This window comes from Lutra lutra, chromosome 12 (assembly GCF_902655055.1).
Source record: "Lutra lutra chromosome 12, mLutLut1.2, whole genome shotgun sequence".
NCBI lineage: Eukaryota > Metazoa > Chordata > Mammalia > Carnivora > Mustelidae > Lutra > Lutra lutra.
The window spans coordinates 27,148,377-27,174,155 of NC_062289.1; the positions used below are offsets into that span (position 1 = coordinate 27,148,377).

The window sequence follows — 25,779 nt, forward strand, 5'->3', positions numbered from 1 at the left end:
TGGGTTAAGGCCTCTGCTTTCAGCTCAGGTCATGATCCCAGGATCCCGGTATCGAGCCCCACATCGGGCTCTCTGCTCAGCAGAGAGCCTGCTTCCCTTCCTCTCTCTCTCTCTCTCTGCCTCCCTCTCTGCCTACTTATGATCTCTGTCTGCCAAATAAATAAATAAATAAATAAATCTTTAAAAAACAAATTTTATCCTGGGGCGCCTGGGTGACTCAGTGTGTTAAGCCTCTCCCTTCGGCTCAGGTCATGATATCAGGGTCCTGGGATCGAGCCCCTCACCCTGCCCCACTCTCTGCCTACTTGTGATCTTTCTCTCTGTCAAATAAATAAATAAAATTTAAAAAATTTTTATCCTCAACATTAATACATAGTTTGCTTGGCTATAGAATTTTAGGTCTAAAATTATTTTCTTTCCAAAACCTTGAAAAGAGTGCACCATTATCTTCCACATTTAGTGCTAATCAACTTCTTATTTCTTTATAAGTAACATTTTTCCTCGCTTGAAGTTTTTAGAATCCTTAATAGGATTTTAAATTTAAGATGTAAGAAGTTTTTTGAAATTTCATAGTGATGGGTTTGGCTAATGCTTTTTTTTGTTTTGTTTTTTAAATATTTATTTATTTATTCATTTATTTATCTTTTTTACCATTAAACCTGCTGTGTCCCTAGTAAGTCCTTAGTCTTTTCAGTTTGATCACTCATGTAATTTTCATCTCTGGAAATTTTTGTTTATATTATTTCCTGTTCTGTACTTCTGTCCTTATGAAACTCTCATTTTCCCTGTGCTTTCTATATTTCTGTCCCTGTCTCATACTTTTATCTCTATTTTTTTTCTATATTCTTAAATAGTTCCTGAACTTTATCTTCCAATGAACCTTTTTGGAGGGCTATCATGATTTTCATTTTAAGAATTCATTCTTTTTCTCTGATTGTTCCGTCTGTACAGAAATATCTGAAAATAATTTTTTAAATGGCTATCAAATCACTTGCATTATCACTGGTCTTTTTTCTTTTTTTAATAAAGTATAATTAACACAGTGTTATGTTAGTTTCAAGTATACAGCCCCTTTTTTTTTTTTCCCAGAATTATCTCTGTCTCCATCTGAGGTCAGTTTTACTGAGTTTTTCATCTTCGTCTTTCCTTTTCATCTTGCTGGTTTTGTCATGGTGGCCCATTTATATTTTATATAATAAAATAGATATATTTTTTATTATAATAAACTTGAATGGATATTTAGATCATTCGTGTGGGGAGAAACAGCCAACCTGGAGCTCCGTGTACTTGGAGAAGCATGAAATCAGCAGCTTAGCTGTGGATTGAATTCGTAGGGAGTCAGCAGTCAAGCTGACAGCCTCCCAAACGCTAAAAGAACAGCCCCACTCTACAGCAGCAATGCACACGTTAGAAGCCTTAGCGCTTCTCAGATATTTGAATTTTCTGAGGGTTAAGGTCTTTCCAGTCTTGCCCAGGGCAAAATGCAGACTGGCTGCTGTATCCTCCAAGCAGTTTGGGGGTCAGGGCTGGGAAGGCTAAGTATTGTGTATAAAGATCATCAATCAACCCATGTGTTTTCATCCCGGCTTCTCCTTCTGGATCTCTGTTTGTACCTCTAACACAGAATGGGGAGATTCTGTAAAATTTTTCAGGACAATGACTTCTCCCCCTGTGCGGCAACCCCTCCATGGTTTGCTCTGGGCGACAAGTTCTTCCCCTGAGTGTCATCCATCAATATGCCTCCTTCCTCTTTTTTCTCCTTCTTTTCTTGTCTTCCATACACTGTTGAAATTTCTTGTGTTCCTCGATATCTATATTATTAGAAAAGTCTCCCCCCCCACTTTTTCATTGTAACATAATGGAGTCTCGGGAAGTAGTGATGAGAAAAACATGCACTTGACATGTCATCTTGAACTAGAAGAAGAGCCTATATACTTTTATTTTAACATCTTAATTTAATTTAATTTTTTTCAAGTTCCAAGATCGATTGTTTATGCACCACACCCAGTGCTCCGTGTAATACGTGCCCTCCTTAATACCCACCACCAGGCTCCCCCATCCCCCCACCTCCCTCCCCTCATAACCCTCAGTTTGTTTCCCAGAATCCACAATCTCTCATTTTTCCTCTCCCCCTTCGATTTACACCAATTCACTTTTCCTTTCCTTCTCTTAATGTCCTTCATGTTATCCCTTATGCTCCTCCCCACCGGTGATTATGATCCGACAAGTTTGGGAGACACTGTCCTAAACTGCCTTTTATTCTTACTTACCCTTTATTTTAAGCACTGAACGTTTGCTGGTTTGTAACTCCTTGCATTCTATGCCTCAATTTTCCTACTAGTTGATCATTTTCATCACAGCGGGAGCATATCTGATGATTCTTTTTGCTTAGCCTACTGCCCTTCACCCTTGAACCCTTGAACACTGTCAGGCATGGCTTAGAAGTTCAATAAATTCTCCTTGAGTAACAGAATGAACAAAGGGATGAGCGAGTGAAGAAATGATATGCATTTGGGTAAGTAGTTTCTCTAGTATCTTATTCTGCTCTTATTTACTCAGTAGGTTCTTTTTTTTTTTTTTTTGAAATAAAACTAGTCAGCTATATGTAGCCATTCAGAATTAATTCCCTTTAAAAATAGATATGGTGACTCACTTTTATTTTTTAAGGAAACTTTCCATTTCCACGAGCCCTATTTCCAGAAACTCTCCATAATGCACAAGCTTTCAGCTTGCAAATGGTTTCATTTGAGTCTCATACCAGGAATAGCTTGTATGAATCCATAAACATGAATGAGGCTCTTCTTGTGGGATTATCCTATTTTAGTCCAATGCTTACCTCAAATAGAACCCATTTAGGTGAATTCTGCTGCCATAAGCCCATTTAAACTCAAGGTTGCTATTGTAAATAACAAGATTAAAAGCAAACATACCTCAGTCATCATTGATTCATATCTCAGACAGACAATAAAATAAATATATCTATTAAAGTATAGTAGGACAAAAATGTTAAAAATTAATAATCCATTTTTATCATTCTTCAAGGTGAGTCTGAATTTTTGATAAATAACATACACAATTCTTATCTTTTTTTTTAAAGATTTTATTTATTCATTTTACAGACAGAGATCACAAGTAGGCAGAGAGGCAGGCAGAGAGAGAGAGGAGGAAGCAGGCTCCCTGCTGAGCAGAGAGCCCAACGTGGGGTTCGATCCCAGGATCCTGGGACCATGACCCGAGCCGAAGGCAGAGGCTTTAACCCACTGAGCCACCCAGGTGCCCCCACAATTCTTATCTTAAAGAGCTAGTTTTTAATGAACACAGGAATAGAAATGCTGAGATTTAAAAATAGGAATAGAAAGAGAGCTGCCAGCACATGTATTGTAGACTTATTCTAAGATCCGACTTGCAAATATTTTTTCTTTACCTCATACACGATATTTTCCATTGAGTGAGTGAAAAGTTTTAGTCAGTTTCAATAGTGACTGTTTTCTTCAATCAAGTGTTTTCATTTGCGTTACAGATGATTCAGGTATTGTGCGTAATATTTAAGTCAGCCAGGACCATGGGAATACAACCAAGCAAAATTCAGAATGTGGGAAGTTTTACAGGACAAATGACCCAGTTCTCTCAACAAATAAATTACTTTCCTTAGTTAACTTTGAAAGAGTACTTGGGCTGCTCTGGGGAGAGTAAACTGAGGGGAAGCAAAAACCATGGAGTCTGGTCAGGAGCTACTGTGCTGATCTATACAAGAGATGATGGTAGCTTGCACCAGGGTTTGGGTGGCAGAGAAGATGAGAAGTAGTCAGATTTGGATCTATGTTGAAGTTAAAATAAAAAGAATTTGCTGATAGATTTTATAAAGGGTGTGAGACAAAGAGAGTGAAGAAGAAGTCAAGATTTTTTCCGTGAACCACTGGAAGGATAGCCTTGCCACAAACTGAAATGGATGACTGTAAGAGAAGTGGGTTTCAGAGGGAAATCGGTAATTCCATTTTGGGCAAGGTAAGTTTGCGATATCTATCAGACCCCCAAGTGATAGTCAGCTGGAAATACCAGCCAAGAGTACATGAGTGAGTTCTGGGTAGGAGATATAAATTTGGAAGTCTTCAGAGTATACAAATGTCAAGCTGTTAAAATAAATTAGATCACCAAGGGAGTGACTGTGAGTAGAAATTTGTTGCTTCAAAAATACTGTGGAACAAACAATCCCAATATTTAGCGACTTAAAACAATAATCATCTTTTCTCATCTCTACTTTATCCTCCTATGTCTCTCCCTACCTGATTTGTATATAGGGCAAATTTTGGAGGTAGTGTTTATATGTGTCTGTGGGAAATAATACATCTCTTCTTCCCTGTAGGTACTAACTAGTTGGCCTATTTAAGCTTAATTTCTTCCTGGGACATTAACAACTCTTATTCTCCTTCTTCTTCTCCTTCTTCTTCGTCTGCTTCTGCTTCTGCTTCTACTGCTTCTGCTGCTGCTGCTGCTTCTATTACTGCTGCTTCTGCTTCTGCTGCTTCTGCTGCTTCTGCTTCTTCTGCTTCTCCTGCTTCTGCTTCTTCTGCTTCTTCTGCTTCTCCTGCTTCTGCTTCTTCCCTGCTTCTGCTTCTTCTGCTTCTGCTTCTTCTGCTTTTCCTGCTTCTGCTTCTTCCCTGCTTCTGCTTCTTCTGCTTCTGCTTCTTCTGCTTTTCCTGCTTCTGCTTCTTCCCTGCTTCTGCTTCTTCTGCTTCTGCTTCTTCTCCTGCTCCTGCTTCTTCTCCTGCTTCTGCTTCTTCTCCTGCTTCTGCTGCTGCTTCTTCCCTTGTTTCTGCTTCTTCTGCTGCTTTTTCTGCTTCTGCTTCTTCTGCTTCTGCTTCTTCTTCTGCTTCTGCTTCTTCTGCTTGTGCTTCTTCTCCTGCTTCTGCTTCTTCTGCTTCTGCTTCTTCTTCTGCTTCTCCTGCTTCTGCTTGTGCTTCTTCTCCTGCTTCTGCTTCTTCCCTGCTTCTGCTTCTTCCCTGCTTCTGCTTCTTCTCCTGCTTCTTCTTCTGCTTCTTCTGTTTCTGTTGCTTCTTCTTCTGCTGCTTCTGCTTCTTCTGCTTCTCCTTCTTCTGCTGCTTCTTCTGCTTCTGCTTCTTCTGCTTCAAGTAACTCTTATCCTTCTCCTAGAACCAGTGGACTGGCTGAAGCATGGTTGTTTTTCCCCCTCCCCCACACCTCATGGCAATTTCAGAGGCACAAGAAAGAAACATATAAGACCTTTTGAGGCCTAAGCTGGTCCAGCATAGCTTCCTTCTTATTCTATTGGCCAGAATAAGTCATATAGCTGAACTCAAAGTCAAGGATCAGCCCAATGAAAAGGCAAAGGCACTGGTACATGGAAGGATAGAAATTGAGTTCAGTAATGTAATTTCTCCCAAGTCCAGGACTGAGCCCATCCTGGACCACTTACCTTTAAAAGGTAAGTTTGAATTCTACACCTACCCTGCCAGCCACTCCCCCACATCTAATCAGGGGCCAAACATAAAGATTACCCTAGACATTATCTTAACCATTGCTCCCCATTGCCTAAAGGAACTTTCTTGAAGGCATTCATTCTTTGATTTTTGTCAAAGGAATGAAAACATTGACTCCATAGTACCAGTTACAAAGAAAGTACATAGTTACAAAGAAAGTCTGTGGTGAGATGGTCCAAGATGCCAAAGTGTGCCTTGTAATAGTCTGAATACAAAAAAAAAAAAAAAAATACTGAGAGCAAATGTTAAGGAGCCATCTGTATATGAAATTGAAAACCACTCGACAGCAGCACCTGCTAAGATATCTTACATGAATTGGTGAAATGGACCGCACAGACCTCAGAATGTCCGCAGCATGCAGCAGGCTCTAATTTTCAGTAAACTACACGAGTTGGGATTTTTTTTTCCAAGCTACTAAGATATAGAATATGCATTTTTCTTTGTTTGGGGAAAGATTTTTTTTTTCCTAAACTGAGATAACTGTTGAATAAATATATTTTTAAAATTCCAAGCTTTTAAAATTTTTTTTGGAAGTAAGGACATCCGAGCAACAATTTTAAAAAATGTAATCCGCTATTATCAGCTTAGTCTACAAGCCTGGATTTTTGAAAAATAGTGGATCAGTAAATGTGGTAATAGTACTCATACCCTATCTTATATTTTAAGCTGCTTTTGCTAGATCTAGAGATTTTAGGAGCTGAAGAAGCCTTAGAGATCGTAATCACCTAATTTTATAGATGAAGTAACAGAGGCCCAGAGAGGTTAACCTGATTCTTTTGAAAGTACAAGAACTGAATCATGTGAGTTGTGACCCAGGGGCAAGTGACACAAAGAGGTAACTGTGAGAGGAGTTTACCCCACCTCCTCTACATCTATCCCCATACTCTCCAGGCACCCCACATGACCCCCTCCTCAGTAAATATACAAGCTAGTAAAAACTGTGATTTACTGCTCAACCGAAGCTTCCAGACAAGGCCCCTGGGTGCCCTTACCCCTCTCCCAGCCCAGGGTAGATATCCTGGATTGGTCACTGTCCACTTACAAGAACAACCTTCCTTCTCTATCACCAGTGGGATCTTGAAAAACTGGAAAATTTTGGTATCTTGCTGTTTCTTTTATTTCCTTTACTTTATCTTCCTGTGTCTTTTCCCTACCTGATTTGCATATAGGGCCAATTTTGGAGTGAGTTTTCCTATGTGTCTGTGGGAAATAATACATCTCTTCTTCCCTGTAGGTACTAACTAGTTGGCCTATTTAAGCTTAATTTCTTCCTGGGAGATTAACAACTCCTCTTCTTCTTCCTCCTCCTCCTCCTCTTCTTCTTCTTCTTCTTTCTGCTTCTCCTTCTCCTTCCTCTTCTATTATTATTAGTTTTGGCTAGTGTCTTTTCCAGCAGCAACAGCAGCAAGCACATGGGTCTCCAAAGTCCTTTCTGGGACTAATGTGCTGCTTTTCTATTTTCTATTTTAGGGGACCATGAGAAGTTCAGAAGATGACTAATTTGCATACTCGACCTCAAACAATATCTAAAATTCAACATAATCAAACTCAGGTTCTTACTGCTGCTGTGATAATATACTATTGCAATAGGCAAGAGGGTCAAATGCAAACTGACCTCAATGTCAATTTGTACAGAGGTGACTGGGCATTTTAAAGGGAGAAGAAAGGGAGGTGAACAGGGGCTCAGTAGAGTCAGAGAAGTGACAAATTACAGAAGGGTGGTCAGTGTAAATGTTGACAGGCCAGTTGTGACGGTTAGCTGACAATTATTAAAGTTAGGATTCTACCCTCCCACAGACACTGGGAAACAGAGGCTTTATTCTTCCTGATGATTACATTTTAAAGGAATGATTTTCAGTCCAGAAAGACACTACTGAATTATAGGAGATACATACACATCTCAAAGGGACAGGAGAAGGATTCACAATTGTAGGCTATTTATTTATTTATTTATTTATTTATTGTAGCCCCCCCCCTCTTTTAAATTTCTTTTCAGTGTTCCAGAATTGTTTATGGACCACACCCAACACTCCTTGCAATATGTGCCCTCCATAATACCCACCACCAGGTTCACCCAACCTTCCACCCCACTCCCCTCCAAAACCCTCAGTTTGTTTCTCAGAGTCCACAGTCTCTCATGGTTCGTCTCCCCCTCCAATTTCCCCCAACTCGCTTCTCCTCTCCATCTTCCCATGTCCTCCTCCTTATGCTCCACAAGTAAGTGAAACCATATGATAACTGACTCTCTCTGCTTGACTTATTTCACTCAGCATAATCTCTTCCGGTCCCGTCCCTGTTGATAGTTGGGTTGAAAGTTGGGTATTCATCCTTTCTGAAGGAGGCATAATACTCCATAGTATATATGGACTATATGGTCAGGGGCCTATTTTCAGGTTGGCTAGAACAAATAGTAAATTCTTTTGGCAGTATTGAGTTTTCTTTGGCAGACACTTGAAGGGAGCCTGGGTTCATCCTAGGGATTTGGCCTTGAGCTGTTAGAAACTATGTTACTGTTTGTTTAAGTCATTTAATGCAGGGCTAGGAGAGTGGATTAAATAATTTGTGTTGAGAATTTGTAGTTTTTAATAGGCTGAGGTTGAGATGTAATTGATAAGAGGGTTTAGAGGAGACTGGCTAGTTTAATCACGGAGAGAATGTTTCTCACTGAGTGATTTTAGTACATGTCATTTTTTTTACTTAAAAAAGACACTTATTTGCCAAAGCCTCTGTTTCTTTATCTGTAAAATAGGAATATTAATATCCCATGCAGCTCTCAGGAGCATCTGGTACAGTGCTGTCTAACTGAAATACTGTGCAAGCCTCACATGCCATTATCTATGTCCTCTTGGCCACAGTAAAAAAGAAAAAAAAAAGAAAGAAAAGAAAAACGTAGAAGTAAACAGTAGAAGTTAATTTTTTAAAAAAGATTTTATTTATTTTTGAGAGGGCACAAACACGGGGAGCAACAGAAGGAGAGGGAGAAGCAGGCTCCCCGCTGAGCAGGGAACCAGAAAAGGGGCTCCATCCTGGGGCCCTGGGATCGTGACCCCAGCTCAAGGCAGACACTTAACCGACTGAGCCACTCAGGCGCCCCTACAGTAAAAGTTATGCTAATTATTCGATTTATTTACCTAATATATTCAAAATATCATTTTAACATGTAACCAATATTTTAAAATTAATGGGAGGTTTTACGTTGTTTTCGTCCTAAGTCCTTGAAATCCGGTGTGTACACTCTTACACACTTGAGCACCTCAAGTGCGACCAGCCACGTTTCTAGCATTCAGCAGCCACGCGTGTCTGGCTCCTACCCTGGACTGCGGAGGTCTGGACAGCCGATCACACGCGTCTCGCTGACGTAAGGGGCGGGTCTTAGGCGGGTCGGGGCGGAGCTTCCGGGAGAGCGCGTTTGGGGCCTCCCCGGCTCCCGTAGGAGAGCTCCGGCCGTGGCGGCGCCACGTCCCCTGCGGCGGCGGGAGAAAGATCAGTTGGGCCTCGGGGCGGCTCCGGGAGGCCATGGCCTTTACGTTGTATTCGCTGCTGCAGGCGGCCCTGCTCTGCGTCAATGCCATCGCGGTGCTGCACGAGGAGCGCTTCCTCAAGAACAGTGAGTGGGACCGCAGGGCCGGGCTGAGGGGGCGGCGGAGCCCTGGGGGTGCGGAGCAGAGGTGGGCCGCGGGAGGGGAGACCCTGGGCCGCGACCGACGGGAGCCGGAGGACTCCACTCTTGGCGGCCCTTCCTTGGAGGGAGGAATCCGAGCCACTTCCCGTCTCACCGAGTTTGAGCTCAACAGCGGGACGAAGATGAACAGATGTCGCCTGTGTGCGGGACCCCGGGAGTTGGCATGGGAAGGGGTATAGAGAAGAGCCAGGGACGCCTCTGACTGCGATTGGTTTAGCTTAGTAATTTAATGCCCTCCTCTGTGATCGCTTTTAATGATCAGGAACCTGGGGTCTGAGGTTTTAGTTACAGAGGGAGGGGCGTGGCTCATTTTGGAGCACGGGCAATTGAAGAATGAACTGATGGAGGGCCATGGGGATTCTTGGTGTTTGAGGCTAGGTGGAAGGGGATGGTGTTCAGATTATCATGGCATCCAGACACCCACGTTCCAAGAGAAGTTTATTCAGCCCAGTTTATTGGATGTCTTCAGTGTGCCAGGCTAGAATCAAAGAATACTAAGATGAAGACACAATTATGCCTCTCATCCCACACAATACGGCGATTTCCATGCCATCCTGGGCGGACCACTAATTGCTGTATGAGGCAAAATTAAGACAGGATACTGCACGAGGTGCATCATTTGCGCAAGTATACCTAATCACAGAATACACCGTCATTTGTAAGTATGCCAAATATGTCTCTCTGAGTCACGGAAACCCAGTCCCATGAGCAAGATTGATTCATTTCATTTATTCCTTCAGATTTACTGAGCACAAATTTTGTGCCTAGCCGATGTAATTAGGAGGTGAGGTTACAGCAGTCATTTGCTCTTCTAATGAAAGTTAAGTAAAAAACAAGCCAGTAACAATGACAAGTATGCAGAATATTATGAAAGAGAAGTGCAGGGAAGCACTGACTTGTGAATCTTTGAAAGCTTTGTGGAGGAAGTGTGTTTAACCCAAAATCTAATAAGTGCGTAAGCATTAATTAGGTGAAGGGTTGGGAGGGTGAGGAGTAAGAGCTCTTGTGAAAAATGGGGCAGGTGAAAATGAAGTTTTAAAGTTTTAAGCAGGGCAGAGACATGATCGGATTTGTGTTATTTGCAAGAGCCTTACTGCAGTGTGGAGAACAGATTGGAAAGGTAGAATAATGGGTGTGGGAAGCACCATTCCAAACAGGGCAAGTAGAATGGTGGGTATAACATCAGTTGAGTGGGTACAATAATAGTAATAACTAACACTTAATACCACATACCAGGATCTGTATCAAGTGCTTTACATATATATTAACTTGTATGACCCTCACAACAACCCTATGCGATAGGTACTGTTTTCATCCCCACTTTGCAGATGGGAAACCAGAAGTACAAAAGAAGAGTAGGTAACTTTTCTATGATCACACAGAAAGTGACAGAGCTAGGATTTACCAAGGCATTCTGACTCAAAAGTCCATCTCCTCACTACTATAGAATACAGAAAAGTAGAAGATATGTGGGGGTTGAATTGTGTCCCTCCAAAAGATACATTGAAGTCCTAACCCTTGGTACCTATGTAGGTGACCTTATTTGGAAATTGGGTCTTTGCAGATGTAATCAAGTTGAGATAAGGTCACACTGGATTAGGATGGTCCTAGATCCGGTGATGCGTCCATGTAAGGAGAGAGAGATACAAAAACATAGGGGAAGAAGGCCAAATGACAACAGAGGAAGAGACTAGAGCGATGGAGCGAGAAGCCAGAGAATGCCAAGGATTGCCACTAACTACCAGCAGCATTGAGAGGCATGGATGAGATCTTCAGAGCCCACAAAAGGAACCAACTCTTCTAACCCCTTGATTTTGGTCTCCAGAACCATGAGAAAATAAATTTCTGCTAAGCCATCCAGTTTGTGGCATTTTGTTAAGGTAATCCTAGGAGACTATATAAATCAGAAGATATTTTAAAGATAGAAAAGGCAGAATTTCACTGATTAGACATTAGGAATGAGGGAGAGGAAAAAGTCAAAGATCTCTAGGTTTTCTGAATTAGCAACTGAGTGAAGCATAGTACCTTTACCAAGGTAGAGAGTACTGGAAGAAAAATGAGGGCAGCAGTGGTGGGTAAAAAGGGGAAAAGATAGTGAAATAAGTTTTGGACACGGTGAGTTTGAGATTTCTGTGAGATATGTGAGTGGAAGTGTAGGATAGTCAGTTGGAGTTAAGTCTGTAGAATTTAAGCAAGAGCCACAGTGGAGATTGAATTTGAGCTTGTCAACCACAGATGATAAATGAAGCCATATGAAGAGATGAAATTGCTCAGGGAAAGAATACCGTACAAGGAGAATTGGTGACCAGGACAGTCCCAGAATCTCTTCCAATATTTAATGTGTAGGTAGAGCTGGAAGAACGGACAGGAGAAATTGATGAGTGAGCAAAACAAGAGAAATGGGAAAATCTAGACAGTGGGGTTTCACAGAAGTCAAGGAGACATGATACAGCAGGGGAATGTTCAGGGAAATCAGAAAAGGCTAGAAAATATCCTAAGGTTTCAGGGTAATAGAAGTCATTGGTGATTTTACACAAGCAGTTACAACAGTGGATAAAATCCAAATTGGAATGTTTGAGAAGTGGGTAGAAAGTGATAAAAGGGAGATCACCATAACAAATAACAGTAATAATGAAAAATTTTGCAATGCTGTGAGAATTACCAAAATGTGACTGAGACAAAAAGTGAGCTGTTGGAAAAGTGGCACCGATAGATTTGCTTGACACAGGATTGCCATAAACCTTCAGTTTGTGAAGAACACACTATCTGGGAAGTGCCGTAAAGGGAAACAAGGTAGGCCTGTATAACATTGTATAATTTAAAGTGAACAGTGATCATGCGAAACATATATATTCTACAAAACGCTTACCACAGTTACTGTTCTCCACCTCACATAATTATAATTTGGCTGTGTTGTGGGGATAAGAACATCTAAAATTTCCTCTCAGCCCAACTTTTAGGTATACAGTACAGTATTTTTAACTGTGGTCACCATGCCGTACATTAGATCCCTGGAACTTACTCATCTTATAACTGAAAGGTCGTACCTTTAGACCAGGAATTTTCCATTTCCCTCACCACTCAACCCATGGCAACCACCATACTACTCTCTGTGCCCAAGAGTCTGATGTTCTGAGATTCCTCATATAAGTAAGATAATATTTGTCTGGCTTATTTCACTTACTGTAATACCCTCCAGATTTACTCATGTCACAAATGGCAGGTTTCTCTTTTTTATGGCCGAATAATATTCCATTTAATATATACACAACATTTTCTTTTCCCTTTCATCTGTCAGGGCACACCTAGACTGTTTCCATGTCTTGGCTATTCTGAATAATGCCGCAGTGAACATAGGAGTACAAATATCTCTTCAGGATAGTGATTTCATCCCTTGAAGAAATACTCGGTAGTGCAATTGCCAGATCATATGGTAGTGTGCTATTTTTAATATATATATTTTAAAAGATTTATTTATTTGAGAAAGAGAGCGTGCACCTATGAGTGGAGGGGGGTGGTGGGGAGAGGGAGCAAGAATCTCAAACACTCCCCACTGAGCAGGGAGCCAGCCTGAGTGAGATCTCGTGACCCTGAGATCACAACCTGAACCAAAACCGAGAGCTGGATGCTTAACCAACTGAACCACCCAGATGCCCCAGTAGTTCTATTTTTAATTTTTTGAGGAACACTTTGGGTCACTAAAAACCTATTAGAATGAATAAATGAGTCCAGTAAGAGTGCAGGATATGAGGTCAGGAGCAAATTGTTTTTCTATACATGAACAATGAACAATTGAAATTAAAGAAACAATTTCACTTACAATATAAATAACAAAATACTTAAGGATAAATTTAACAGAAGAGGAGCAAATCTTGTACTCTGAAAAATATAAAGCATTATTGAATAGAATTAAAGAATAAAAATATTCTTAAAGGGAATTAAAGAAAATAAAGACATCCATGTTCATGGATCAGAAGACTTAATATCATTAAGATGACAATAGTTAGGGACCCCTGGGTGGCTCAGCTGGTTAAGCGGCTGCTTTCAGCTCAGGTCATGATCCTATGGTCCTGGGATCAAGTCCCAGATGGGGCTTCTTGCTCAGTGGGGAACCTGCTTCTCTTTCTGCCTGCACTCCCCCTGCTTGTGCTAACTTTCTCTCTGACTTAAAAAAAAAAAAATGATAATACTTAATATTATTGATTTACAGATTTAATGCAGTCTATCAAAATCCCAGTTGGCTTTTTGCAGAAACTGACAGTTGCTCCTAAAGGAAATGGACCCAGAATTCCCAAAATGATCTTGAAAGAGAATACAACGCCTAGACCTTATTCCAGACGTGCATTTAAATTTTCCAGAAGTGAAGTTCAGCTGTGTCTTTTCCAAAATTTCTGCAGGTGACTTAGCTTTGTGCCCCAAATGAAAATCATTGCTACAAACTGTTGGAATGGCCCAGAAATGTTAATACTTTGCCCCCTAGAACTTTGTCTTCATTTCCTCCTCTCTCCAGAAGTAGTACAGATATTTTATCTGAACATGTATTTTGAATATGGTCCCAGAACTATGGGAAAACACTACCTTGGCTTGTCTAAGGGGGTAAGCTGTTGTTTTAAATTTTTTTTTTTTTTTTAAGATTTTATTTATTTATTTGACAGAGACCACAAGTAGGCAGAGAGGTTGGCAGAGAGAGAGAGAGGAGGAAGCAAGCTCCCTGCTGAACAGAGAGCCCAATGCGGGGCTGGATCCCAGGTCCCTGGGATTATGACCTGAGCCAAAGGCAGAGGCTTTAACCCACTGAGCCACCCAGGTGCCCCAAGCTGTAAAGTATCTAAGGGGTACCTGGCTGGCCCAGTCAGGAGACATGCCACTCCTGATTTCAGGGTCCCGAGTTCAAGCCCCATATTGGTCATGGAGCCAACTTAAAAAAAAAAAATCTCTCTTAATTCAGGGGTGCCTGCCTGACTCAGAGGACCATGTGACTCGATCTTGGGGTTGTGAGTTCACAGCACATGTTGTGTATAGGGATTACTATAAAAAATAAAAAGTGAAATATCTAAGTGTGTTTTAAAATAGAATTTTAAAATATTTTAAGTATTTGTTAAATATTGTTTATGTAGGCTCTTAATTAACTCTTGCCTAGATTTTTATAGTAACCTCCTCACTAGTCACCCTCCCTCCAGATTTGTTTCTCTTTGTTTTACCTTCTAAGAGAAGCTGCACATGTTTCTCAGTGGTTTCAAATTCCTGAGTTCTTTAATATTCATAGCCTCCAAAATAAAAGTCAGACCACCTTGTGTGACTGACAAGCTCATCATAATGTATCCCTTCTCTGTCCTTCCCTTTTGCCCTTCCCCAGTATTTTACCTTGTGTGTCATTCTTACCATGGTGCTTTTCTTTGCTACTGAGCTTTACACATACTATCTCTGCCTTTAGTGACCTTGACTTACCTTAGACTTCTTTTTTTTAGTATATGTGCTGCCGAAGCGAGCACTACCTTAGACTTCTTTAAGGCCTATCTCTGCCATTTGCCTCTCCCAGAAGCCATCCTTGACCTATTCCATGGGCTGTAGCCCCACTGCAGTTCCTTTGTGGTCTTCCCCAATAGACTAATGACAAGGATTCTCTCATTTTTTCAATTCCATCAGTCAGTGAATATCTTCTAAATAACTGAATAATGTTAACATTATCATATTGTTGCAACTCCTGATTTGAGAACTGTATGTTTGTACAAATAGTTTAATATTTTGACTGTAATGCAGATTGTGTTTCTTCTAGTGTTCCACAATGATGCAAAATCCCTTTCTGCACAAGAAAAAAAAATACACGCACAAAGTGAATTTTAATACCTGTAAAAATTATTCTTACTAGTTTTTGTTTATGGTGCTGGCTATGGATCCAGTTGACAGATCTATCCAGTAGCATTTATGAGTGCTACAAAAGAAACATTTCATATATGAAATAGTGTATGAGTCAGCTCTCATTTCATATATGAAATAGCGTATGAGTCAGCTCTCGCTGCCGGAACAAAGTATCATAGACTGGGTAGCTTAACCAACAGAAATTGTTTTCTCCTGGTTCTGGAAGCTGGAAGTCTAAGATCAGGTAAAGTTCTGGAGAGGGCTATCTTGCTGGTTTGCAGATGGCCACTTTCTTAACTGTGTCCTCACATGGCTAGGTGGAGGGAGCGGGGAGGAATCAAGAGCTCTCTCTTCCTTTTTTTTTTTTGTAAGGCCACAGCCCTATCAGATTAGGGCCCTACCCTTAAGATCCATTTAACTGTAATTACCTCCTTAAGACCCCACCTCCACATAGGCTTCAACACAGAAATTTGGGGGGAGACACAGTTCAGTCCATAGCAAATAGTTAAAATATTACAAGGTATTACTGATTCAGGGTTTAAATGACTGCACCAGAGCCAGTGTAACATTAGAGTTTAGAGTAGTGAGAGCTGTATGAGTCCAAGTAATGGATGGAGAATTCCTAAGGGAGGTAGATGTTAAACAGTAAATCAGGTGTGCATAAATATAGAGAAATGAGCAAGGCATTCTACTGGCCGTGTATGGATAGTCATGATATGAGCATGGCAGCTTATAGAACATTGAGAAAACCATGTAGACATGTAAAAAAAACTTCTCTGTAAATGTATACTCCGGGAAAACGTTTGTTGAATTTCATCCCAGATTAAACAGTTTTATGTTGTGTTGGAAATTAATTACATTGATCCAAATATACCAGATCAAGGTAATATTTTGAGCTTTATGTTAGCAGAATTCTTTATTCTGGAGATAGCATTTGATTCCCATGCAAACTTGGTGACACTGACAAAGTGAAGCACACTTAGTTCTTTTGCACGTACAGAAACAGGGTCAGCCAGCTCTTAAAACTGTATTAATACTTTTGATACTAACACTAACTATACTAATACTTGTACTTTTCTTGAGAAAGTATCTGGCTGAGGGTTGTTGTCTGAATCTGTATGGATTGCCATTTTGTATATGACTTGAAGTCTGGGCAGAAGAACATTTTTGGTATTTGCAGTAAGTCACTTTTTATATTTAATTCTCTTCCTGAAATTATGGCAGTAACCAGTGGTGGCTGGTCTTACCATTTGTTCTCTAGCAATGGAAGAAGTGTCAAGAGAGTAGCAGAATTAAATCTTTCTTCTTAAAAAAAAAAAAAAAAAAAAAGCAAAACTCTCTAAAGCTTTGACCAGTTTCCTTAGAAAAACAACTTCCCTAAATACCAGTTGGAGAGAGAACTATTTGTTATAGTAAAAGATAATCCATGGCATCTGGTCCTTTACTTGTCACCTTTGTGTTTGTCCATGGAATATCTAAACAAATGATTTACTCTCTCTGCCCAGAATTTAGTTTTCATTCTGGTGGCATGAGAATAGAGACTAGGCTAAAATTAACTGGTAACTTAATACTTTTAAAAATACTTCGATGCTGGGACGCCTGGGTGGCTCAGTTGGTTAAGCAGCTGCCTTCGGCTCAGGTCATGATCCCAGCGTCCTGGGATCGAGTCCCACATCGGGCTCCTTGCTCAGCAGGGAGCCTGCTTCTCCCTCTGCCTCTGCCTGCCACTCTGTCTGCCTGTGCTCGCTCGCTCTCTCCCTCTCTCTCTCTGACAAATAAATAAAATCTTAAAAAAAAAAAAAAAATAAAAATAAAAATACTTCGATGCTGATGCTTAAAATATGGAACTCCCAATATTGTAGTTTTATCCTGTTTTGTTGAAGAGCAGTTATTCAGTGTTGGAAAATACATTTTTTTCTGGCAGTCACTCCACTTACTATGTAAAAACATTCATTCAGACATTTTTGAAACAGGTGTAAAAGAAAAAAAGATTGTTGGAAATTATGCTTTCTTTTTTCTTTTTTCTTGTTGCTTGGTTTATTTGAGTAATTGACACACAATGTTACATTAATTTCAGGTGTACAACATAATGGTTTGACAGATTTATACATTATGCTGTGTCACCACAAGTGTACTTACCATTTGTCCCAGTCCATCAGTAGATCACTCTTAAAATATCATTGATTGCATTCCTTATTCAGTGCCTTTTATTCTCACGACGTACTCAACGACGTACTCATTCCATAAATGAGAGCCTGTACTTCCTTCTCCCCTTCATCCATTCTGCCCATCCCCCCCACTCTCCTCCTCTCTAGAAACCATCAGTTTATTCTCTGTATTTATATATCTGATTATGCTTTTTGCTCATTCATCCTATGGTATTTGTCATTCTTAGACTGACTTATTTTACTTATAATAATATCCTCGAGGCCCAGAATGCCGTCTTAAATGGCATTATCTCATCCCTTTTTTTGGCTGAGATGTATTCCAGTGTGTGTTTGTGTGTGTGGAAATTATGCTTTCTAACAAAAATTGAGTGCATGATCCATAACATACTGAAAACAAGTCCTTTTTACCATCTGAGATTGTGGCTGTGGGTGGAAAGGCTTGATAATTTTAGCAATGATAATTCTAAAAAAGCAAGTGAAGGAAATGAAACCAGAAATAAAATTTAAAGCTGGTTTTAAAACATAATTTTAAATATTCAGAGTGACTCGTGGATGAAACCTTCCCACTTGTAGACCTTGTCCCTGCCCTCAGTGTGTTCATGCCCTGGAGAGGAAGGCCTAATTGCATAGGGATTTCTCCAGTGGGTAAGCATCTTTACAGGCTTGCTTTTTAAATTTCATTTTCCTTTTTATCAAAGCAATGTATATGTGTGTGTGTGGTTGTTAAAGTCAAAAAGCTCTTCTCTTTGTTAAGAAAGATAGAAAGAAGCCTTCTGCCCCATCTCTCTTCAGCCGGAGCCCCGTTTCTCAAAAGCAGTTATTTTCAACCCTTCCAAGTTCACTGACTTACTGCTGTGGAAGGGCTTAGTATAATTATACCATCAGCAGCACATTTGTGCTTGTGGGAGCCCAAGTACGCACACATTTCCTTTCCCCCATCTTATCTCCAACCAATTATTGGCAATATTGGTATTCCATATTTATATCACTGTCACTGAATATTGCTCACAGCTGAACAATAAAAAACAGTGATGTCTTTCCTCTAGTTGATTTGTGGTTTGGTATAGAATTCTAGATTGGAACTAATTTTTCTTCAGAATTTTGAAGACATTTTTCACTTTACTCATTTCCAGTATTGACATAAAGAAGTCTGATACCATTCTGTTTCTGATTATTTGTACAACCTGAGTTGTCTCTCTGAAAGCTTTTAAGGTGTTCTCTTTGTCTTCAGAGGCTGAGATTTTACAAAAATGTGGCAACATATGGGCCTTTTTTTTTTTTTTTGAATTGGGCTGTTCTCTCATTGGGTCCTTTTGGCTTAAAGGCTCATGTCCTTCAGTTCTGCAATATTATCTCTTAATATTTCTCTGATGTTTCTTCTTGTCTGTTCTTTCTTCTCTCTGAAACTCTAGTTATTTTGATGGGTTGATATTCTTCTTTTTCCTTTAGCCTTGTCTAATAGGTTTCCTCAACTTAATCTGTCAACCTCTCGAACTTCTTAGGCTAATGTAGCAAGAACAAGGGCTCTGTCTTAATTTCTTAATGTTCCTTTTTTTTGTCATCCTATTCTTGTTTCATAGGTACAGTAGCTTTACTCTCTATGGATATTCATTTTTAAAAATATTTTCTCCTGGGGCGCCTAGCTGGTACAGTCGGTAGAGCAGACGATGCTTGATCTTGAGGTTGTGAGTTTGAGACCAGGTTAGGCATAGAGATTAACTTAAAAAAATAAAGTATAAACCAGTCACTTTAAAAAAATAGTAAAAATACTGTCTTTGACTTCTTACTTTGTCTCTTCCTCAAAGTTTCCTTTTTCTATTTTTGCTGTCATCCATGTTAAGGATTGTTTCTTCTGACAGTTCTTTTTTTTTTTAATTTAAAGATTTTTATTAATTCATTTGATAGAGGCACAGAGAGAGAGGAAACACAAGCAGGGGGAGTAGAAGAGGGAGAAGCAGGCTTCCCGCCGAGCAGGGAGCCCAATTCGGGGCTTAATCCCAGGACCCTGGGATCATGACCTGAGCCAAAGGCAGTCACTCAATGACTGAGCCACCCAGGTGCCCCCTGACAGTCCATTTTTAAGTGTAGGGCACAGAGGGGTTCATTGGAAGCTGTGCTGTGTGGTTGGGACTTGTTTACTAGTGGGTCTCACTGGTGTTTAAAGAATTTGTCTTGTTGACCCTTCCCTTCACCTCCCAGTGTCAGTATCTGAAGTCTTTCTTCTTGGGGAGCTGGACAGTTTCCAAGTAATTTTCTAACTTCTTGCCTGCAGAATGTAAGTGTTATATGATCAGACTTAGAGACAAGCAAAGGAGATGGGTAAGAGTCTGACACTTTGGTGTGCAGACTTTCATTCCGTCCACTCATAGTGGATGTCCCCAAGACCAGAGCTTCTGTGGTTCTCTGGTGAGAGTAAACTTCTTGTCTTTGATGTAGTGAGAGGCATACTCTTCCATCAGTCAAGTCTAGGAAAGGAGATGGGAGGGCAGGGGGGAGCTAACCGCTTTTAGGTACATCTTCAGTGAGTCCTCCTGTTTTTCGCCCCTGTTGCCCACATTGGCACTTTGAGATTTCTCTCACCTTCCCAGGGTTCTCATTCTCAGCAGGAGTTTCCCCAGTGTTGTATTGTGTGCTCCCTGCAGAGTTTAGGTATCCGCTTTCTCGGCTAGGTCAGTTACCCTTCTTCATTTATTTTTTAATGTCCAAAGTTTGATTGACTTCTCTTGCATGGAGACTTCTCTTTTGTTAACATATATCCTTTATTGTCATTTTTAGGAGGGTTTCAGGACAAAGCTAAGATAAAAATGTATATCCATTGATGAGGTTCAAGGTTTAGGACATGCTGCCCCAAAATATGACACCTTGGCAATATTGAGTATCTTAAGCTGAAGGAGCTCAAGAAAATGGCAGAAGCAGGAAGGTCACTCTCACTGTCTGCTCCCATCTCCCCTTGCCCTCTTTTCTCAAAGCCTGGTGCTTAATCTCCCATGTGAAAGGTACCCTCCCTGTATCAGGAGGAGCGGAGACATCCTTATCACCAGATAGGAAGGCTGTAAAAACAAATCTTGTTACTTTTCCACCATTTATTGCCCCCCACTCCCAGTTCAAACTCCTTTGTCTTATCAGTTCTTCAAAAATGTCTCAAAAGCTTTCTGCTGTAATCATTTCTTTAGGTCTACTTTCTCTTCTGAAGGCTCCCATGTACATGTGAAAAGTTAATAGAATTTGTATGCTTTTTCCTATGTATCTGTTTTTATCAGTGTAATTTTCTCTGTTTTTTAAAATACTTCATTTATTTTGAAAGAACAAGAGAGAGGGAGAGATGGCGGGGCTTAGTCCCACAACCCTGAGTTCATGAACTGAACGAAAATAAAGAGTCAGACACTCCGTCAACTGACTGAGCCCCCCAGGCACCCTTTATCAGTGTAATTTTCAGACCTAGTCAGGGACCCCAGGAGGGTCAGAGTTAACTTTTTCCTCCCTGACCCCATCAGGTTGAACCAGCACCACACTGCTTTTTTATTGTACAGAGCTCTTTTTTTTTTTTTTTTTTAAAGATTTTATTTATTTATTTATTTGACAGACAGAGATCATAAGCAGGCAGAGAGGCAGGCAGAGAGAGAGGAGGAAGCAGGCTCCCTGCTGAGCAGAGAGCCCGATGTGGGGCTCGATCCCAGGACCCTGAGATCATGACCTGAGCCGAAGGCAGCAGCTTAACCCACTGAGCCACCCAGGCGCCCCTATTGTACAGAGCTCTTAAAGAAGTTTCTGTAAGTAAGTTATCCCAGCGGTGTGGGTTTCTCACAGAAATCTTCTGTTGCAGTTATGCAGGTTGGAAACTGACACAGCTGATGGTGGGTGGTCATTTTGTGTGTCCTCTACATCTAGAGAGGAATATGAAATAGTTTTTACCACACTGTAAGTAGGTGAAGGCTCATGCTACAGTTTGAACTTAAGATTTACAAAAAGAGGACTGCCATTTGGTGGGCAGTGCTGATTGAGCTATCAGAACAATGAGACAGTTGTTTGGAGGAAAAGCATGGTGGTAAAACTCGTAGTGGAGTAGAAGTGGGTGTTGGAGAAGTGGCAGTTTATTTGCTTGCTGGACAGAGTCGATCCTGAAGTAGGAGGGTGATGTTGCCCAGTCAAGATGCAGGTCTATTTTCTAAAATTGCGTTTAGCTTGGATGGATGTGTACATTTAATATGGAAGATTTCTGTCTTCATCTCCTAAAGCTATAGTGGAATATCTGTTCATATTATAACTTATTGTGTCATAAAAATTCAGAAATAGAGTTCTTTGGAACTGTGATCCGAAAATTTACCTTATTTCACCTTGTCCCAGATTAACTTAGTTGACCATTATTCACTTCAATTCCACAAACATTTACTAAGTACTTGCTGTGGGGTGGGGGTGCCGGAGAGTGGGAAGGTGAAGAAAGACTAAATTTGGTCCCCGTCTTCCAGGATTTTATAGTCTAATGAGACACTTGAAAACAGCTAACCAAGGAGAACAGTCACTACGATTAGGAGGTTATTTGGGGAGCAAAGAGAAAGAAGGCTTTTATGATATGAGAGGGAACTAGGAGAGGCCTTCGGGATGAAGTCACACCTAGATTCAGAAGCTCCCTTTAGCATGTAGCACGATTAGTGGGCATCTGGGCATCGAGTGTGAATAGGAATTCTTGGAAGGTTGTGGTGGGCTATAGGGCTAGAATGTCAGTTTCAGGAGTTTGGACTATATTCAGTAGGCAGTGGGGATCATCGCATGATCGGGTGGTGGATAGATCTAACCCTGTAAGCGAAAAAGTGCAAGGAGTCAAGACAGCTAGATTCCCGAGGCATCTGCTCAGAGAGTCTTGAGAGACGTCAGAGAGGCTGATCGAAACTACTGTGATGGTGGCTGCAGTGTGGGAGCACAACGAGTGACAGCCCTGTGGACTGCAGTGGCTTGTCAGAAGAGCCTGAGCTAGGCCTCGAAGGGGGGAGCGTGAGTCCACACAAATCACCTCTTTTGTGAACTTGAATTTACAAGTAGTTTTATCCCACAATAAATCTCAGCGTTGATGTGACCAAAGAAGCAAGCCAACCCTTTCTTGACTTTTATGTTGACCAAATAAAAGTTGATTAAATGAAGTTCAGTCTTGTTTCCTGAGACCTGGTTCTTTCATGTATAAAATAAAGATCATCTCCAAGTTTAAGGGCCAGCATGTCGGCAAGTAAGCCCTAGAGTCATCAGAGATACAAAACAATGTAATGTAAGATATGAAAAGTGGTCCTGAAATGCCAGCCAGAGAAGGATGAGTTGCAGAAATGAGGACTTGTAGGCCTTTAGCAGAATGTAGGGCAGTAAAGAAAGAACTAGCAGATAAAGATGAAGAAATAATGATGTATAATATGAGGAAAGTGACACAGAAGAAGGTAAAAGACTCTTCTACAGAGAATAAGTGGGGTAGTAGGCTAAATGGCACAGCTGAAGTGGAGAAATGAGGAGAGTGATGAAGGGGGAAAGATACGCCCCAGTTGGCAGGACGGACCACGCTCTGAAAGCCTAAGCAAGCCGTGAGCACGTTTGCATTCACTTTTCCCCAAGGAATGTAGTTAGTGTGTCTCAGCTACAACATTTTTATACTGCTCATTGGGTGAGATTTTATAAATGCTGAATTGAGCTAATTATCGAGTTTGACAGTATGCCTTGGTTTTCAGTTCTGACCTGAAAATGTTTTGTTTGAAAAAAAGGGAAAAAGCCAATCAGGGTGTCAAAACAATCATCTTCACGGAATTACATGCTGTGGAGTAATTCAGACTGTAGTTTATTTTATAAAATCAGTGTGGAAATGAAATAAGATTGTTGCTATCAAAAGTAAAAAACATATTATACAATATTTAATCAGTGTGGTAACTTTTAAGTCAGATGACTATATTTTATGTCTTTAACAAAGTCTCAAGCTAATCTTTTAGAAGATGACTAATGAGGGAGCAAGGCAAGTGCATAATAAATTTTAACACAGCTAATCATTTTTATATTATGCAGTTGGCTGGGGAGCAGACCAGGGAATTGGTGGATTCGGAGAGGAGCCAGGAATTAAATCTCAGCTAATGAACCTTATTCGATCTGTAAGAACTGTGATGAGAGGTAAGAAGAAAAACTAGTGATAGACTCTTTTAAGTTTTAATTTTGTGGTGTTTAAGTAGCAAAGCTTCTGAGTGTGAATACTATCACCATTTTTGTAGTGAAGTTTTTTTCTCTTCAGCCTGGGTTTACTGTAGAAGTTACTGATTTTCTTTTTTTAGTTTTGCCTCTTACTTCCATCTAAACCACTTGATGCGAATGGAATGCTCAATGGTATATCGGTTCACGTGTTGCCTCTCAGACTTCAAAGCAGTGTTCTTACGTTTTGAAATTTATGTTGCTTCAAGTAGTGACATCATCTAGAGTCCTAGAAGGCTTTTGAGAGGAAAATAAAGGTCCCATATCTGCCAGTCTATTGGATATTATTTTAAAGATTTTATTTATTTCTCAGAGAGAGCACAAGCAGGGGGAACAGCAGGCAGAGAGAGAAGCAGGTTCCCCGCTAAGCAAGAAGCCTGACATGGGACTCGATCCACGTCAGCTGAAGGCAGATGCTTAACTGACTGAGCCACTCTGGCATCTCTATTGGATAGTATTTTAGAGCAACTGGAGAGAGAAGGGTTCAAAATTTCTATTTAAAACCATTAAAATTAGGGTTTCTCTGTGTCTCCCTCTTTGTTAGGTCTTTTGATCACAACTTTGGATAGAATGGTAAATAAGTTCACTCTTAATTTAGTGGTGAAACTGTGGAATCTTCTTTGTTCTTTTCTTTTTTTTTTAAGAATTTTTTTTTTTTTTAATTTACTTGACAGACAGAGATCACAAGTAGGCAGAGAGGCAGGCAGACAGAGAGGAGGAAGCAGGCTCCCTGCTCAGCAGGATGCGGGGCCCGATCCCAGGACCCTGAGATCGTGACCTGAGCGGAAAGCAGATCCTTTATCCCACTGAATCACCCAGGCACCCCATTCTTTGTTCTTTATTTCTTATGTCAAGTGTCACAGCCATATGGGTCTGCTTCTGCCTGGGCCTGGTGTGCTTCTGTGTTCCCAGCCCTGCACTAGCACCATTCACATATGTCCCATATTGATCTAGTTGTACCAGTGACCCTTACCGCAGTCACACAAGCCCTCTTTAAAATAAATTTTGGATTTTATGATCCAGTACATGTTCCTTTGTTACAGCAATTTGCCACATGGTTATGAATGACATATTATTTGATATTTTCATCCTTCCTGGATGCTAATAACTATTACTTAGTTTTTTCCTGTTATTTTCTTTATAGTAACAAACTTTTTTTTTTCTTTACAGTGCCATTGATAATCATAAATTCAGTTGCCATTGTATTACTTTTATTATTTGGGTGAAGAACAGTGGGGGAAATGGAGACTCAGAAGAAGAGATGCCAGCAGAAGTTATTACTTCGGTCATTATTGGAATATACATGTTATCGCTGGTCGTCCTTGCACTTGACAAAAATGTAAATCTGACAATAAAACCAGAGCCCCTATTTATCTGATTTTTTAAAAAATGTTGCACTTACAGTTTCATTACAAAAAGTTTAGGTCATCAGAGGCAGTAACTATCCAGAACTGGAATACATTTGATTGCTAATTGTTAATAAAAGTTCATCTTATGGTAAAGATTGTTCAGAGGGTATAGGACTGTCACTTGTGTGTTTTTAGAGATTTTTCTCTCTCAGTTCTTTCTCAGGGATAAATTTTTTTTCAAAGTTTTGAAGTTCTTTGTGACTTAGCTATGATGTGAGAGTGATTATCTTCCTAGATAAATTTAAAGGATTTTTTTTTAAGCAATTACTACATATAAAATGATTAAGTCAGTAATTTGGATAGTTTTACTTTGAACTCTTTATTTTGTCTATGTATCATTTCGACTATGACAAGTTCAAATTTATAGCAACTATGAGCAATACTCTCTGACTTCAGGGAGAATTCTAATTTTGTAAGTCAGTCACATAGGTTGTGTTTTTAAGTTCTTTCATGTGTTTGTTATTTTATTAATTGGCCTGAATGATGAGGTCAGATCACTATCTACATATTTCCATTGGTAGAAAAATCTGTGTAGAAAAGTCTATGCCCTTTTTACAATAATATTTTATTTTTTAAAATCAGCCTAAATATTAGCCTGTAAGAGCTATCCTAAATAGTCACAATTAAACTGTGCTATGTAAGAAGACTATTGTGAAGCATTTACCTCTCCCCTAGATTATGACATTTCCGTTTTCTGGAGTAGCACGTTAAGGGGTGTAATTCTTAATTTTTTATTCTGTCAGTAGAGATTCATGTTAGATAAGTTTTCGTTTTGTTTTTATATTCTTAAACCATTCCATATTTGCTCATCCCATAATACAGTTTATGCAGGAAGATTAAAATTATGTAAATGTTTTTTTCTGAAAACTACCAGTTATAATAGTTTAAAGGAATAGATTGGCATCTTTGTTTATAGGAGAACATTTGTAAATAAAGTTAAATTTCCAAGTCAA

At 40.1% G+C, this 25,779-nt stretch overlaps 1 protein-coding gene and 1 long non-coding RNA gene across 2 annotated transcripts; both read left to right on the top strand.

The window, feature by feature from the left end:
- Nucleotides 1-8,914: 8,914 nt before the first annotated feature.
- On the top strand, nucleotides 8,915-25,779 carry IER3IP1 (immediate early response 3 interacting protein 1). The gene is made up of 3 exons (XM_047697194.1): nucleotides 8,915-9,105; nucleotides 23,241-23,342; nucleotides 24,588-25,779. Exons 1-3 carry the CDS (start codon nucleotides 9,015-9,017, stop codon nucleotides 24,641-24,643), a joined length of 249 nt encoding a protein of 82 aa, XP_047553150.1. The 5' UTR covers nucleotides 8,915-9,014; the 3' UTR covers nucleotides 24,644-25,779.
- LOC125082054 (uncharacterized) lies at nucleotides 14,051-15,833 on the top strand. Its single transcript, XR_007121872.1, has 2 exons — nucleotides 14,051-15,142; nucleotides 15,179-15,833. It is a non-coding gene; the product is annotated as an uncharacterized LOC125082054 (long non-coding RNA).